The sequence below is a fragment of the Diabrotica undecimpunctata genome, chromosome 5 (assembly GCF_040954645.1).
Source record: "Diabrotica undecimpunctata isolate CICGRU chromosome 5, icDiaUnde3, whole genome shotgun sequence".
NCBI lineage: Eukaryota > Metazoa > Arthropoda > Insecta > Coleoptera > Chrysomelidae > Diabrotica > Diabrotica undecimpunctata.
In genome coordinates, this window is record NC_092807.1 from 126,647,226 (window position 1) to 126,662,684 (window position 15,459).

Genomic DNA, 15,459 nt, shown 5'->3' on the forward strand with positions numbered 1-15,459 from the left:
TTCGGCTAACATGCCCATACCATATGAGCTGTTTTCTCTCAATATCCTCAACTATAGTTGCCCTCTATACCCATTAGTTGTTTTATCACTTCATTCCGTATTCTGTCGGCTCTTGATATTCTCATCGATCTTCTGATGGCATCCATTTCCGTGGCTTCGACCTTTTTCTTATATTTTTCGGTTATTCTCCATGTCTCAGCTCCATAAAGTAGGCTAGTTTTAACCATTGTCTCATAGATGTTCCATTTTCTTTTCTTTGATATTTCTTTACTCCATAGAATTCCGTTCAAACATGCTATAGCTCTTCGTGCTTGTATAATTCGATGTTCTATTTCTCGTTCGTCTTTTTCACTGCGGTCGAAGAGTTAAAAGTTATAAATAAATATATTTTTATAAATTTGAACCGCTCGTTTTATTTAAATATGCTACACTCGGTGTTACGGTGTGAGATTAAAAAAATAAATTTAGCAGTGACAAAGATGCTGCTAGTAGAACTGTCAGTAAAACAGTTGCGTGAGCAACTAGAAAAACGCGATGAAGACTGCAGAGGGTTCAAGAAGATCCTCCAAGAACGATTGAAGACTGTTCTCAACAAGAATGGAGACGATCCAGAGACATTCCAGTTTCAATATCAGCAGAAGAAGCAGTTTTAACGAAAATAATTGACGGACAATTTGAGAATGTCTCGCAAATGATCGAAGAGAGAGTTCTAGAAAGAATAATGAAAATGTTTCCAAAAGATTCGATAAAACGCCTCAAATGATTGAAGAAACTTCTAGAAAGAATGATGAATGATCCGATGAAACGTCCCAAATTATTAAAGAAACAGCTAGACAAAACGACGAGAAACTCGAAAATATGTCTAGAAGAAGTATGTATTCAGAACAATGAGACATCTGAAGAAGTTTCGAGAACATTCGATAAGATACAGAAAAATGTAAACGACAAGATAGAAAGGGGTAAAAGAGAAGACCAAACAGTGACAGAGCATGATAACCAATACAAAAGTGCTGCCACCAGTTAATACAGTACCTTTAGATCCGGTAGTGAAAGAAGAATCACCTAGAGAAGAAACTACACATCATTTGATGAAAAGTCTTCTTAATCCATATACCTTAGACAATTTGAAGCTATTGTGACAGCCAATCATTGGACAGAACAAGAAGAGGCTGTTTCCTTGACTGCTGCTTTACGAGGTGATGCTACAGATATCCTAAGATCGATTTCTAAGGGTCAAGAAATATGTTACCAGACGTTGTTCACTTGACTAGACAAACGTTATGGATATGTTCATCTACAACAAGTCTCCAAGGCACAACTAAGGAGTAGAATTCAATGAGAAAGTGAAAATTTGCAAGAGTTTGAAGCAGATGTTGCTCGTATAGTGCGGTGGGCTTATCCGGAGATACCAGATAACATTTTGGAAGAAATTGCTGTAGATACCTTCGTCAATGGGCTAAAAGAACGTGAATTACAGAAAGCTTTACGACTAGCAAGACCGAAAGTTCTAGATGAAGGGCTCGCTATTGCATTGGAACATGAAACAGCTAGTCAAACTTCACGGAGCCATCGAGTAAAAACCATTAAAGAAGGCGACGAATCAAACGATGAACGTCTGGAAGAAATGGTACGAAAAGTAGTTCGTAACACGATGCCGAAGAGACGCGAGCCCAGATGTTGGAATGAAATAGTCCATGGACATCACCAGTAGTGCTAGTAAAGAAGAAAGATGGTTCAACGCGTTTTTGTATTGACTACCGACAGCTCAATGCGGTAACTAAAAAAGATAGTTATCCTTTGCCCAGAATAGACGATACTTTGAATAATCTTTCTGGTTCTCGTTGGTTCTCCACACTCGATCTAAAAAGTGGATATTGGCAAGTAGACACGGAGCCAGCTGATCGGAAAAAACCTCATTCTCGGTAAAATCAGGGCTTTGGCAGTTCACAGTTATGCCCTTTGGTTTATGTAATGCCCCTGCAACATTTGAAAGATTATTGGAGGCAGTTTTAAAAGGTCTAACATGGAAAACATGCCTGGTTTATTTGGATGGTGTAATTTTGGTTGAAAGATCCTTCGATGAACATGCCAATAGTCTGACAGAAGTCTTTCAACGATTGTGGACAGCAAATTTGAAGTTAAGTCCGAAGAAATGTCGCTTGTTTTGATGAGAAGTGAAGTACTTGGGACATATTGTAGCAAGTAATGGTGTAACCGATGATCCTGAAAAACTTGCAGCAACTAAGGATTGGCCAGAACCAAGAGATAAACACGAAATTAGAAGTTTCCTGGGTCTATGTACATATTACCGACGTTTTGTCAAAGGATTTGTCAACATCTCGAACCCATTAACAAAGTTGAGAGAAGAAGGCAAAGAATATAAATGGAGCAAAGAGTGTCAAAGAGCTTTCGAACACTTACAAATGGCTCTGATCAGTGCACCGATTTTAAGCTACCCTAGAAATTCAGGAAAATTTGTGTTGGACACCGATGCTCGTTGCACCGTTGGAACAGTGGAATAAGAGCTGTTCCTTCCCAAATCCAAGATGGACAGGAGAAAGGCATTGCTTACTTTAGAAAAGTCTTGTCGAAACCAGAAAGAAACTATTGCGTTACCACGAGAGAATTGCTAGGCGTAGTGAAGCCTTGCGAGCATTTCCATAAATACTTGTATGACAGAAAGTTTCTTCTTCGTACGGATCACGCCGCTCTAAAATGGCTCCTACAATTTCGTAATACAGAGGGCCAGACGGCAAGGTTAGAACGATTACAAGAATATTATTACAAGATCGAACTGGATCAGTTCATTTAAATGCTGATGCCCTTTCGAGACGACCGTGCAGTGCAAATTGTAAACACTGTCTTAAATTAGAAGAACGAAGACTTTGCCCCGTGAGACGAACCACCGTCATTGATAATCAATGGCAGCTTCAACAGCTACAAGACACTCAAGCAGATGATCGATGTATAAAAAGAATATTGGATTGGATGCGTCGACGTGAAAGACCTTCTTGGCAAGACATTAGTGTCCCCTAAACTGCAAAGACAATGGGAGGGTCTATATGAAATTAAAAAGAGAATAAATGACGTAATATATCGAATTAAGAAGTTGCCGAAAGGTAAGCCAAAAGTAGTTCACATAAATCGTCTTGCTCCTTATGCTGGCTCAAATGAAACAGAAGAAGCCCGAACCATTCAATATGAGATCAAAGATGACCGGCGACCAAGCTTTAATGAATTTATGTCTAACTACGCACAGACAAAGAGTGCTAGATTCGGTGTGACCACAGAAGTTCAGCAGGATCTTTTTAGTGTTCCGCATAACGTCTCTCTAGCCCACTGTGTTGCCCAAGATCTTGAGATGACTAAAGAAATCTCATCCGTATTTTATAAGAAATTCGGTCGTTGGACGAGTTAAAAAACCAGCAGCCTAAAGTTGGAAGAGTATTTATATTAGAAGATGGTTCTCGATCTTTGCTGTATATGGTAACCAGGAAGTGGTATACAGACAGGGCAAGGAGGCTACGAGGATATATGGCATGCTCTAACTAATTTGAAGAAAATAGTCTGCAATTATGACATCAGGAATTTGGCCTTGCCCAAGATAGGCCATGCACTAGATAATCTGAATTGGAAGATTGTCAGAAGCATGCTTGAAGTGATCTTCCGAGAAACCCGCGTAAGAATTACTGTGTATTGCAATAACCCGATGAGATCGTGCTCTTTAAAGTCACTAAACCCTTATTCCTTTCTGAGGAGTTTATGCAGAGCTGAAGAGTCCTATAGATTCCGCCATCCTGGCGGAATCCCTACATATAGAGTTGCTACATATAGAGTTGCTGATCGGGACGCTCAGATCTAAGAGGGGAGCAGTGTTACGAACATGCACTCTACGTAGCCCATATAACGGTTGCAGGCCGGGACGAGGATGAAGCGACGGGAACTGTCGATCGCTAGAGAGTTCGACCCGACAAGCAAACGAATTAGAGGTGGACTACGCCAGAATATTCTAGTACATAATAACTTTTACATATATAAGCATACCTTCTATGAGTGGAGTTTAGTTGTCAAGATACTACCGTACTGTAAAGTTATAAATAAATGTAGTTATATAAATTCGAACCGCTTGTTTTATTTAAATACGCTACAATATATTAAAAATGAAATAACATTGTACATATGTCAAATAGTTTTATTTTAATCTTTTGTAATGTATTGTGTAGCAGATAAAAAGTTTTTACTTACTTCGATACAAATTTTTATCTGAATTTCAATTTCCTCTAATTGTTTAAGTTTAGAAATGTCTTAGATTTTACAACTAATAATTAAAGAAGTTTAAATCAACGAATCTTTCACAAATTGTGTGAATACTTGAATTAACATATCTCATTTTTCGAACACTATCGAACACCTCGTCAAGTTTTCTCTTTGGCGACAAGACGTGATATAAAAAGTACCGAAAACGAATAGATCAAAGTCTGATTCAAAAATAAAGTGAAGACACAATGGGGCTATTGATAATTCTTGTCACGATCGGTGCACTTCATGTCGAAGCCCACCTTAAGCCATTTTATTAAAGCTCATTTATTCTAAAGCTTCATCAAGGATGCTTCAGTCTTTTTTAAAGCCTCGCATTTCACAAGCTATTGCTTCGAGATCGAACCGCACTTCATTTACTTTGCGATGGATATGAGAAGTGAAAGACGAAAAGGAGCCGAAGTTAGGGAAATGTGAGTTTTGTCACAGAGGCTATAATCGAATTTAGATTGTATGGTAAACTAAATCCTTACTTGGAGAACACTTGTTAAAAATTAAAGGAATGTGAAAAGAAAATAAAAGTCAACAATTCTTATATATTTTTACATTAAAAATTCACAAAAATAATTTAGATCTTATAAATACAAACCAATTATAGGACTGTCAAAATATTTTGTTAAGAACTATTAATGATTTCAGCTTTGAATAAAATTAGATTTTGGTTGGTGTATGCCAACTATTAAAAACAGGTTTGTTACTAAAAATGAAACTGAATTGATTTCCTAACTAGAGGAAAGAAAAATTGTAAGCACAGTGTTTATTCAATCCATATAAATTGAAATCCATATTTGAAACATATTGTATTGGAATGCATTGACATACAGACATTTTAAAAAAGTCGAAAAGTCCTATTAATTGTCAAAAATAAAATGGATAGCAAATTAAAAACTAATACAGCAGTCACCAAACAATTATCAACATTTTGAATAGAAACGTCATGTACAATATCTTCCACATTAACCTGCTTCAATACCGTAAGCAATTTCAATTTACCAACTAAAGAATAAGCAATTGTTTTATCGTCAGTACCAAATATAAAAATACAGGAATATAAAACAATAGGAATTTTATGACAACCAAAAAATATCATTTTCACGTTCAGAATCTCCAACAACAGGATATGCATTTACCCTATATTATGCATTTATCGCAGAATCACAAATCCGTTTCAATACAAAGAAATTATATTGATATTAGGAGATTAATTGGATGGTCTCATGCCAGAGTGAACCAAAAGCCGAAATTAAAAATTTTCAGTACGACAGTTTAAAGTTATGAATGTGTTATAAAATATACGCAATATGTTATAATCTCTTATAGGATATAAAAGGTTCTAAGACTATTCAAAAGAACATTTCTTTAAGACTTTTAGTAACAGCACATGATTTTGTCTACTTTTAAAGCTGTTTGGTCAGCATTTGCAGTACATGGTTCACTTTGGCAAACTTTTTAGCACTTAGTTCTGTCTGGCACGAGAAGTATAAATAAATTGTTCTTTTTGTTTGTAATCAAGTTTATTAATACATCATTAAAACTAACAATACAAAAGAATTAAATTTTCAAGAATTATGAGTAATTAAATTATACAAATGTGTAAAAAAGCTAATAGTAGCAATATTTAGATCGCATTGTTCATCTCATTTTCCTCTTCATTGTTATTGTCATTCTCTTCTTCAATGTCATCTTCCAATACTTCACTTTGTTGAAGTTTATTGTAAAATTGGTGATGGCATGGTGGTACGAATTGCAAAAGTGATCTGATATCATTAAGTTTTGCTTGACTTAATTTTCTTCCTTCGGGGTAAAGAATGCTTAAGTTTAAAGAATCTAGGTTTACAGGTCGACCTTTCAATCTCTTATTTAGATTTACTGAATAAAATTGTATTTCTTTGTTATGTGTGTATTTAAATTCCATAACTCCTGGATGGTCTTGAGTAAATTTCATTTGTTTTATTTTTAACCATTCTACTTTTTGTTCATCTGAGTCTTTTTTGCGGTTTACCAGATTTTGTTTTAATGCATCCATACTCTTGAAATCCTCTTTTTCCATGCATACTACTTCAAATTTGTTCTTTTTAACTCTTGAGTTTGAAATTATGTTATGCCATTGTGTAGGCACATAAATTTCAGGATGATATTTCAACTTTTTTTCTATATCACCAAAATCGCTATCGTTTTGTAGATATGAATGTCCTGGCTCAGCAAACTTACGAACTACTTCCTTTATGTTTAAAGTAGGGGACTGCACTATGTACATCCATAACGCGGCAATATTAATGTTGCGGTTTTGGCCGCCACATGAGTCAGACCATGCAATCAATATGTCCTTATGATCATGGGTATTTATGAATTTTAAAATACATGATCCTATTTCCTGGGAACCTCGTGAGGCAGTGCTCTCATCCCAAACATGCATTGTCCCGACATTATTTTCAAAATTATGTATACCAAGATTGTAGCATGAAAGCTGCCTCTTATAGTAAACAACTCCTGTGGTTAGTTTAGGAAGAAGCATTACTTTCTGAAGATCAAAACTAATTACTGTAGCTTTCCCTTCTTTACTAATCTTAACGTCTTCATTTATTTCTGAGCGAGCTAACTGTACTTTTCTGTGGTGTAGTTCCTGGTTTAGTTTCTTAGTCTTTAACATTGCTTCATCTTTGTTTTCCTCAGCTGCCTTTATTTCAATGTTCAACCTGTCACATGTTTGACAGGTATCTTTTCGTGGAGCTTTAAAACTAAGATTAAAATCACGTCTGAACACTTTTTCATAAAGCGATTGGCTTGGAACTTTGTCAACATTTCTCTCTCTTAAACTATCAACATAGAGTCTGTACATTAATGACAAATTTAAATTACAATCCAAGTAATTTTTTTGGGATTGAGTTCTACAGTAATGACTTACTATGGTAGGGAAACTTTGTATATGATTTTTTATTGACTCCATTGTGGACGGTGAAGATTTGTTATGAGGCACTTTTTTCCCTCTAAGATCACTTAAATTTCCACTTTTTTTCTTAAGCAAAGCACGATGTACTCTACTACTATTGATTTGTAATATTCCCATAAACATTTTTTTGCATACTTTAATATCTCCGTTTTCAGAAGGGATATAAAATTCACGATTGCCTGTTTTTTTTAAATATCAGTGTTCTTACGACGTCTTATTATCGTTCTACATTTTACAGCACCACTTATTATGCTTGTTTGAGTTTCCCAAGACTGTGACTCGTTATAAAACAAATTAAAAAAACTTTCTTTTTGCTGTGCTGTAAGCTTATTTTGGCAGTTTATTTTGCAATTGCAGGAATAGTCATTAAAAGATTTAGAGTGTATGACAGTACCTGAAGTATTGATATATTCTTTACCAGCTGCCCTTTTTTGCTTGCGAATATTTTTTTTCCACTTCTTAGGATCAGATTTTCTCTTCTTGTCTTGAGGTTCTTCCTGCCCTCTGGTATTTTTTTCATCTGTAAAAACACAAAATTATTAATATTTTATATAAGTAAATATTTTACATTACTTTTTTATGTTATAACATAAAAATACTTTGAAACACACATTCACTATGCATAAGACAGACAATTTACGTTCTCTTTTGCCAAAGTGAACTATGTGATTTTAATTTTTTTTTACAATTCCAATATAAATTAATGGAATATATTGCTTCATTCTTATATAGATAGGTAAATACTATGTTCTTAGGTTGGTATAACTGCTCATATTTCACTAGCACTCCCAGTGGACACTGCAAGAAATAAATTTGCACATGGTTCACTTTGGCAAAAGAAACGTTCCAAAACATAACCAAACTTTGATAATGAAGTTTTATGGCAATAAATATTATTATCTTACCTGATTCTGTAATATCCGAATCAGAACTTGGATGGTAATCATCTGAAGACCCATTACTGAAATCAGCGTGTTCATCTTCACTAGAATTTCTATCAACAATGTCATGACGATGTGAACTATGTGCACGGGAAGCCATCTTGGACTGGATGATGGTTCACTGTGGCATATGACTACCAGTACTACCACCCTTTTGCTAAATAGAATTTACTAATTTCCAGCTGATGTTTTCTGTTATTCACATAGTTCGTTTTGGCATAAGTTTAGAACAAAAGTTTGCCTCATAATGGAAATGAAAAAGTTAAAACAAATAAAATGCACATAGTTCACTCTGGCATGAGACCATCCAATTGCTCTTGCTAGTCGACTAGTAGTATTAAATGTGTGCTCCAGAGTTCCAAACACTATAATCAAAGAAGAGATAATTAAATTGGAGCCTATTACAGTTTTCAAGATAACCTTTCTGAAAGTTGGCATGTCTGAATTCAAATATAGTCATATATTAAGCTTTAGTTGTCAATTATTTGTTACCAAGTACTTAAAAGTCAAGTAGTCAAGTCATAGCCGCATAAAAAATGGAATTAGCAAAATACGCAATAAACTATCGTTCTGAAGCTATTTTCTTGTGGCATTTTAAATTAATTAATATTTAAATGGGAATAAGCCACAATTAAAGGTTAAAATACATTTATTGACGTTTCAATTTCCACTTCGGAAATCGTTCTCAAAATACAAACATTAGTAAATTAAACAAATTTTGTTTTTGTTACTTAGTGAAAAATTCTTCTAATAATTTAATTTTATCTGACTCATCTATATTGACAATTCAGACATACATTATACATTTTAAAGTAGACGACTTTAAAATGATATTGCCAATATTGTTGAGTTGCGTTCCTGGGACGACTTTACTTATAAGATAGTTCATTCGATTACATGAAATCAACTTTAACGTGAGAATATCCGTCAGAAAAAATCATAACATGTAATTCGTCTTTAAAAAGACAAATACATGCCATGATGACAGTAAAATTCTTCCGTTAGTGATTCCATAGTAAATTATGAGGGAAAAACCAGGAAAAAACCTCATAATACTATCCCGACATGGTAAGTATTTGATCTTGCATATAGTTTACCTTCAATAAATACCAAATTCCGATTTTATATGTTTGTTATTTAAAAAATATAAATGATGTATTCTCTATATGTTACTGACTTACCAATACTGGTATTTTCCTTTTAATAACTTCCTCTTTCAATATGGGTAACCAGATCCTACTACATTCTGCCGAGGAATTCGCGACGCAATTGGTCTCATTTAGCATAATTAGAGCCGCTTCTTTGATTTTTCTCTTTTTACCATCAGTAAATGGAATCACTAACGGGAGAATTTTACTGTCATCATGGCATGTATTTGTCTTTTTAAAGACGAATTACATGTTATGATTTTTTCTGACGGATATTCTCACGTTAAAGTTGATTTCATGTAATCGAATGAACTCTCTTATAAGTAAAGTCGTCCCAGGAACGCAACTCAACAATATTGGCAATATCATTTTAAAGTCGTCTACTTTAAAATGTATAATGTATGTCTGAATTGTCAATATAGATGAGTCAGATAAAATTAAATTATTAGAAGAATTTTTCACTAAGTAACAAAAACAAAATTTGTTTAATTTACTAATGTTTGTATTTTGAGAACGATTTCCGAAGTGGAAATTGAAACGTCAATAAATGTATTTTAACCTTTAATTGTGGCTTATTCCCATTTAAATATTAATTAACGCAATAAACTAATTACACAACTAGACATTTCATTAGAAGTAGACTCTAACTACATCAGGCGAAAAGGGTTCGTTCGGAAAAATATTCTCAAGAGATGTTTTTGCATAATCATTTTCATGAGATACCCATAATAAGGTTTAAGAAGTTTTGCCTGTCGCCCAGGCGAAAAGTTGTTCAAATTTTTTTAAACAATATTTTTTAAGCAAATTATAACAATCAATTATTTCTTCGGACCGTACATTTTTTTAAATCTTTTAGACCATTCTGTACAAAACGGGTTTCTTATAGGTTTTCTGTAAACTTTTTGAGTTACAGATAATTTTAAACTGAAAAATCGCAAAATTGCGATTTTCAAGGCTCAAAAACACAAGTAAATTTTTGAATTTACGAAGGACCTAAATTCAAGTTAAAACCTTGTTCTATCGTTTATCGATAAGTATTTTGGGCCTTTTTTATTTTAAAACATTGTTTTTTAATCGTTAATGAAGCGCTTATGACAGGACGGGCGCTAGGGCTGCGGCGTGTATAAAGAAGAGAAACAAGATCTAGAGCACACGTTTTTGCTAGTTTAAATTCTAATTGTACAAATGAGCGCTCTTTCTGCCAGACTCGCTTCATTATCAATGAAAAAACAATGGTTTAATAGTATTTATGCACCAAGAGTGTTATTAAGATGATTACCCGGAGAGCAACATAATCCAGCCAGAGGCCATCTGGTCCGAGCAATGGATGTTGCTTAATGGGCATAATCAAAGCCGACATTGCAAGATGAACATTTTCACTATATTCTGCTAAAATTTGCTGTCGTGCTGCAGTTGGCATATCTCAAAGAAGTAGTTCTTTGGGGCATATGAAAAGATTTTGAATGGCGCAGTATCAATAGAATATGCTTTTAAATTTACTCACTGGTTCTGGAGCTCCAATACGGTCTCTAATCACAGAGAGCTGGAATTTTTTCAAAGATATACTTTTGGATTGGCTTTTAAGTTGAAATAGAATGAATGTGTTTACGAAGCAAGCATCCACAAAATAAAAATCTATGCCACCACTTGTGTGATTTACGATTTACTTATAAAGACTTTTCAGCAGGTCAAATTTGTCAACATATCCCATTATGTGAGTTGTAGAGCACTACCATTTGTGGACATTAACCTCATTCAGAGTAGCGTCTTTTTAACTTCTCTTTACAACTTCGTTTGCTGCTGAATTTTGGTGATTTGCTAAAAGAATTACACTTCTGCGATCCATTCACTTAAACCCTTACTCTACCCTCACTTAAACTTAAATCTGTTGAAATACGGTAATCTGAATCTCCTTGATTCATTTGTTTGTCAGTTTTGAACTCTGGTAAATCCTTTTTTTTTAGCGGTTTCACTTGCGTAAAATCCGTCCGACAATAAAGATCTCTGAATATCAATACAGTTAAAATAGTTGTCAAAGGACACTTGGTGGTGTTTATTTACTAAGACTCTTGTTAGATCCTGTACGACTCGTTGTCCTAAGTTTTCTAGGTGGAATTTCCCACTTTACCGGTATATATCTTGAACTCGCACATGAATCCGCTTGAATCTGCTCTAACCCATACTTTATAGCCACGTTTTATATCTCTATTAGGCATGTACTGTCGGATACTGCTTCGACCTTTGAATCGTAGCATGCACTCATCAATCGCTAGAAACTCGTGTGACTTCAGTGATGCAAGAACTGTTTCCGTGCAGTTTCTGGCTGCACATTTTTATTAACCAGTTATAAATTGCTTAGTAACCAAGCTTATCTGTTACGTGACATAGCCGAACTGATGAAAGGGTCTCGTAATTCATCACGTGACGACCAATAATCTCTGTTACTGGGCATTTCCTTTATACCCATTAATAAATTTACTCCAGAAAATGTTTTGACTTCATCTTCAGTTTTTGTTTTAGGTGTAAATCCATTTCCTCCTTCGCGTTATTAAACGTAATATAGATTGGTTTGAAATACAATTAGGTTAATAAGATTCTCAGGAAATAGTTGTAAAACCACATATGTGAGGTTCCCTGCAAAATTTGGAATGTTTAGGTCTGTAGTTTGAATAAATTGATTTGTTTGTGATATACCTATAGCTATATTTTAAAAATATAGAGATATCTCGCATTGCTAGCCGTACTGCTAGCGGTACATCGTCTTTACTATCTGATTCCGATTCTTGGTTATTTGGAGTATTGGTTGTTCCATCTTGATTGTTTAACACAATATCCATATTTCCAATATCAAAGACATCCTCAATATTTGGTCAACCTCGTTTTGGGACATATTTTCCAAATGCGTGAAGCTCCACTTTTGATTTTCCATATTGGCAGAATTAATATAGGAAATGTCCTGTGGTCGTGCCAGAATACCACATAAAGGACAGTGATCTACAAAAATAATTGAAATGTATTTATGCAAATAACAATACTTGGTGTGAAACAGACTTCAAAATTATCACTTGCCCGTAATTTTTGTAATTAAGAATAATTGAATAACCAAGAAAACAATTAAAATATGTCGCCCTGTCAATACCGAATGTCCGCTTCAAATGTGTGCTCGACTAATTATGTTATCCAGTCAATGTGATTCAATCAAATCGGTTCTAGACTGGTTAGACACACTTAGAATATAATATAGGCAACCAATTTTACACACTGGTATGACTAAAAAACCGCTGGGAAGTTTAAAAGCAATGTTTGTAAAGGTGGTCATCTCAGCATATCGACAGTCGTCAAAAGGTTTAATATAGCCTTCAATACTTGATTTTGGAAAAATATTTGTCCATTTAATTTTTTCCTGTATTTTTTTAATTAAAATGTATCAGACAGCCAGCACTAATCGATTACCATAACAATATTGCCTCCCCTACACAATAAAACATTAATTCTAAGTCAACAGTACGTACATGAAACAATATCAATAAACCTAAGTAAATACCTGAACGGATACAATAACAGGTGTGTACGTTTGATCGAGTTGATGTAAATTAGACCCTTTCTAAAATCTCAGTGAAATCAATGTTAAAACCGGGAAAATTTGTATATAAAAACTAAAAATCACCCTTTTTATTTTTGCTTCTTTTTAATTTTGATTATTTTGAATACGGTATTTCTTTTTATAACTTGTTGTTCTTCTTTGGCTTTTTTAGGTAAAATTAGTCGTACAATCACTGGCTAGTTATTAATAGAGATGGGAGTATAGACAAACTGAAGACAGATCATGCATATTTTCAGAATTTTATAAAGATATTTATAAAGATTCAAATAGCTTGGTGATCTAAGATTTCTCTCGAGACTGATATTGTAGGCTTATATAAAGAAAACCTATACCTTTTTTGCAGAGATTTCGGTGTCTTTTTTATTTATTAACAATTTAGTGTAAAAAATGCATTTTTTTTATTTTTTGTTTAGCAATAAAAATTTAATGTTAGAGGTAAAATTACAAAACTTTATCTTTTAACACGTTCCTTGCCGAGGATTTTAGCTAGACGCCGACGACACTTTCGCGCGTTCAGACTTTTATTGATTATTTTTTTTTTTTTACTAAAGACACAGAAGTGTACTTACATTAAAATCCGGTCAGTAAGATCAATTATCAATTTGTTTCTAACTTAAATTACTAATGAAATCTTAAAATTAGGTGTCTACTCACTAGTACCTTTCCTATTATTTCTAATAACTAGCATTAAATTTAGCATTCATACTCGCACAACACTTTACTCTGCTTTTCACTCACTCATTATACCAGTTCAAAAGGCTTTGTTCTTTTGAGCCTTCTCTCTAGGGTCGTATTGTCGAGGAGCTGGATAGCCTCGACGTTTACATGATGATGGAGTCGTTGTTCATGGCTCCCTGCAAATTTCTTGATTATCTGATTGACGTCTTCCATCTTGAGGTCCCGGTGAAGGTCGTTGTTCCTAACGTACCAAGGCGCATCTACGATGTTCCTCAGCACTTTATTCTGGAATATCTGGATTACTTTGATGTTACTAGGCTTGGCACAGCCCCAGAGTTGGCAGCCATAGGTCCATACTGGTCTCAGTATTTGTTTATAGATTAGAAGTTTATTATTTATGGATAGAGAGGAACGTCTTCCCATTAACCAATATATTTTCTTGTATCGGATGCCTAGTTCTTCTCTTTTCTTCTTTACGTGAGCTTTCCAGCAAAGTTTCGCATCAAGAGTGATCCCCAAGTACTTTGCTGATGTTACAATAGGCACTTGGACATCATTTATTCTAATTGGATTATTATTAATTCTCTTATTGGTAAAATTTATATGGACTGATTTATTCTCATTCAACTTAATTTTCCATTTTTTGGTCCATTCATAAATTTTATTTATTGAATTTTGTAGTTTTTCTGTAGCTTCTTCGACGGTGTCACTTACTGCTAAGGCAGCAGTGTCATCTGCGAAGGTAGCTATGGTGTCTTCTTCTTGTTCAGGTATATCACACGTGTATATTAGGTATAGAACTGGACCCAATACACTCCCTTGTGGAACACCTGCTTCAATATCCTTGAGATCAGTGTATGCATCTTCTTGTTTAACTCTAAAATGTATGTTCGCTAGATATGATTGTAATATATTTGAAAATTGTTTAGCCATGAATGATTTAAGTTTATGTATCAAACCCTTATGCCAGACTTTATCAAACGCCTGTGCCACATCTAGGAAGGTTGCAGAATAGACTTTTCTTTTCCCTAATGATCTTTCAATTATATCAGTTATTCCATGCACCTGGTCAATTGTCGAATGCTTATTTCTAAATCCAAATTGATGATCTGGAATTATTTTCTTTTCTTTAATTATTGGTAGGATTCTTCGCAGGAGGCGTTTTTCAAACACCTTGGACATCACAGGTAGGAGTGATATTGGTCTATATGATGTCACATCATTGGGGGGTTACCCAGGCTTTAGTATCATGATCACCTCAGCTATCTTCCATAAATCTGGAACATATTGTAGTCTAAAGGCAGCATTTATTAAATTGGTAATTTTTATTGATTATGATCTTTTTTATAAAAGTATTTTATAGCTACTGTTTTATGACCTTATAAAAAAACATGAAATATTTTCCTAATTAAAACAATCATATTAAAATTTTCAAACTTTATACTAATTCTATTAGATAAATTAGAACCCCTACACCACTGTATGATTATTGTGAAGTTTCGTAAAATTGGCACAGATAAAAGTGGCTCAAATTCACCCGTAACTGGTGGTGCGGGGTCATACGAGCCCCAACAGATTTTTAAAGTGACATACGTCCTAGCTTATTTAGCGCGACTACTGGACCGCCTCAGTACCTTTCCGTCAGTGTGTTGTGTGATATCGAGCGGGATAGTCGTGAGCAAATAGGTAAATGTTTACAAATTATACGGAAATAACTGCGCCGTGGAGACACTGTGACCCCACCTCACCGTTTACGTTTTTTTTTATTAATAATTTTTTTTATTTTCAGTTGAAAATGGACATATCACAATATAATAAAAT

General features: G+C 34.3%; 1 protein-coding gene across 1 annotated transcript; it reads right to left on the minus strand.

Annotated features, from left to right (window-relative positions):
- Positions 1-7,455: 7,455 nt before the first annotated feature.
- On the minus strand, positions 7,456-8,524 carry LOC140442465 (uncharacterized). The gene is made up of 2 exons (XM_072533535.1): positions 8,173-8,524; positions 7,456-7,787 (listed from the first exon to the last, which is right to left on the minus strand). Exons 1-2 carry the CDS (start codon positions 8,306-8,308, stop codon positions 7,456-7,458), a joined length of 468 nt encoding a protein of 155 aa, XP_072389636.1. The 5' UTR covers positions 8,309-8,524.
- Positions 8,525-15,459: the final 6,935 nt, after the last annotated feature.

Coding starts and splice junctions, on each gene's coding strand:
- LOC140442465 (XM_072533535.1), bottom strand. CDS start 8,308: ATGGCTTCCCGTGCACATAGTTCACATCGTCATGACATTGTTGATAGA. Junction 7,788..8,172: donor TTCGGATATTACAGAATCAG/GTAAGATAATAA, acceptor GTGTTTTTACAG/ATGAAAAAAATACCAGAGGG.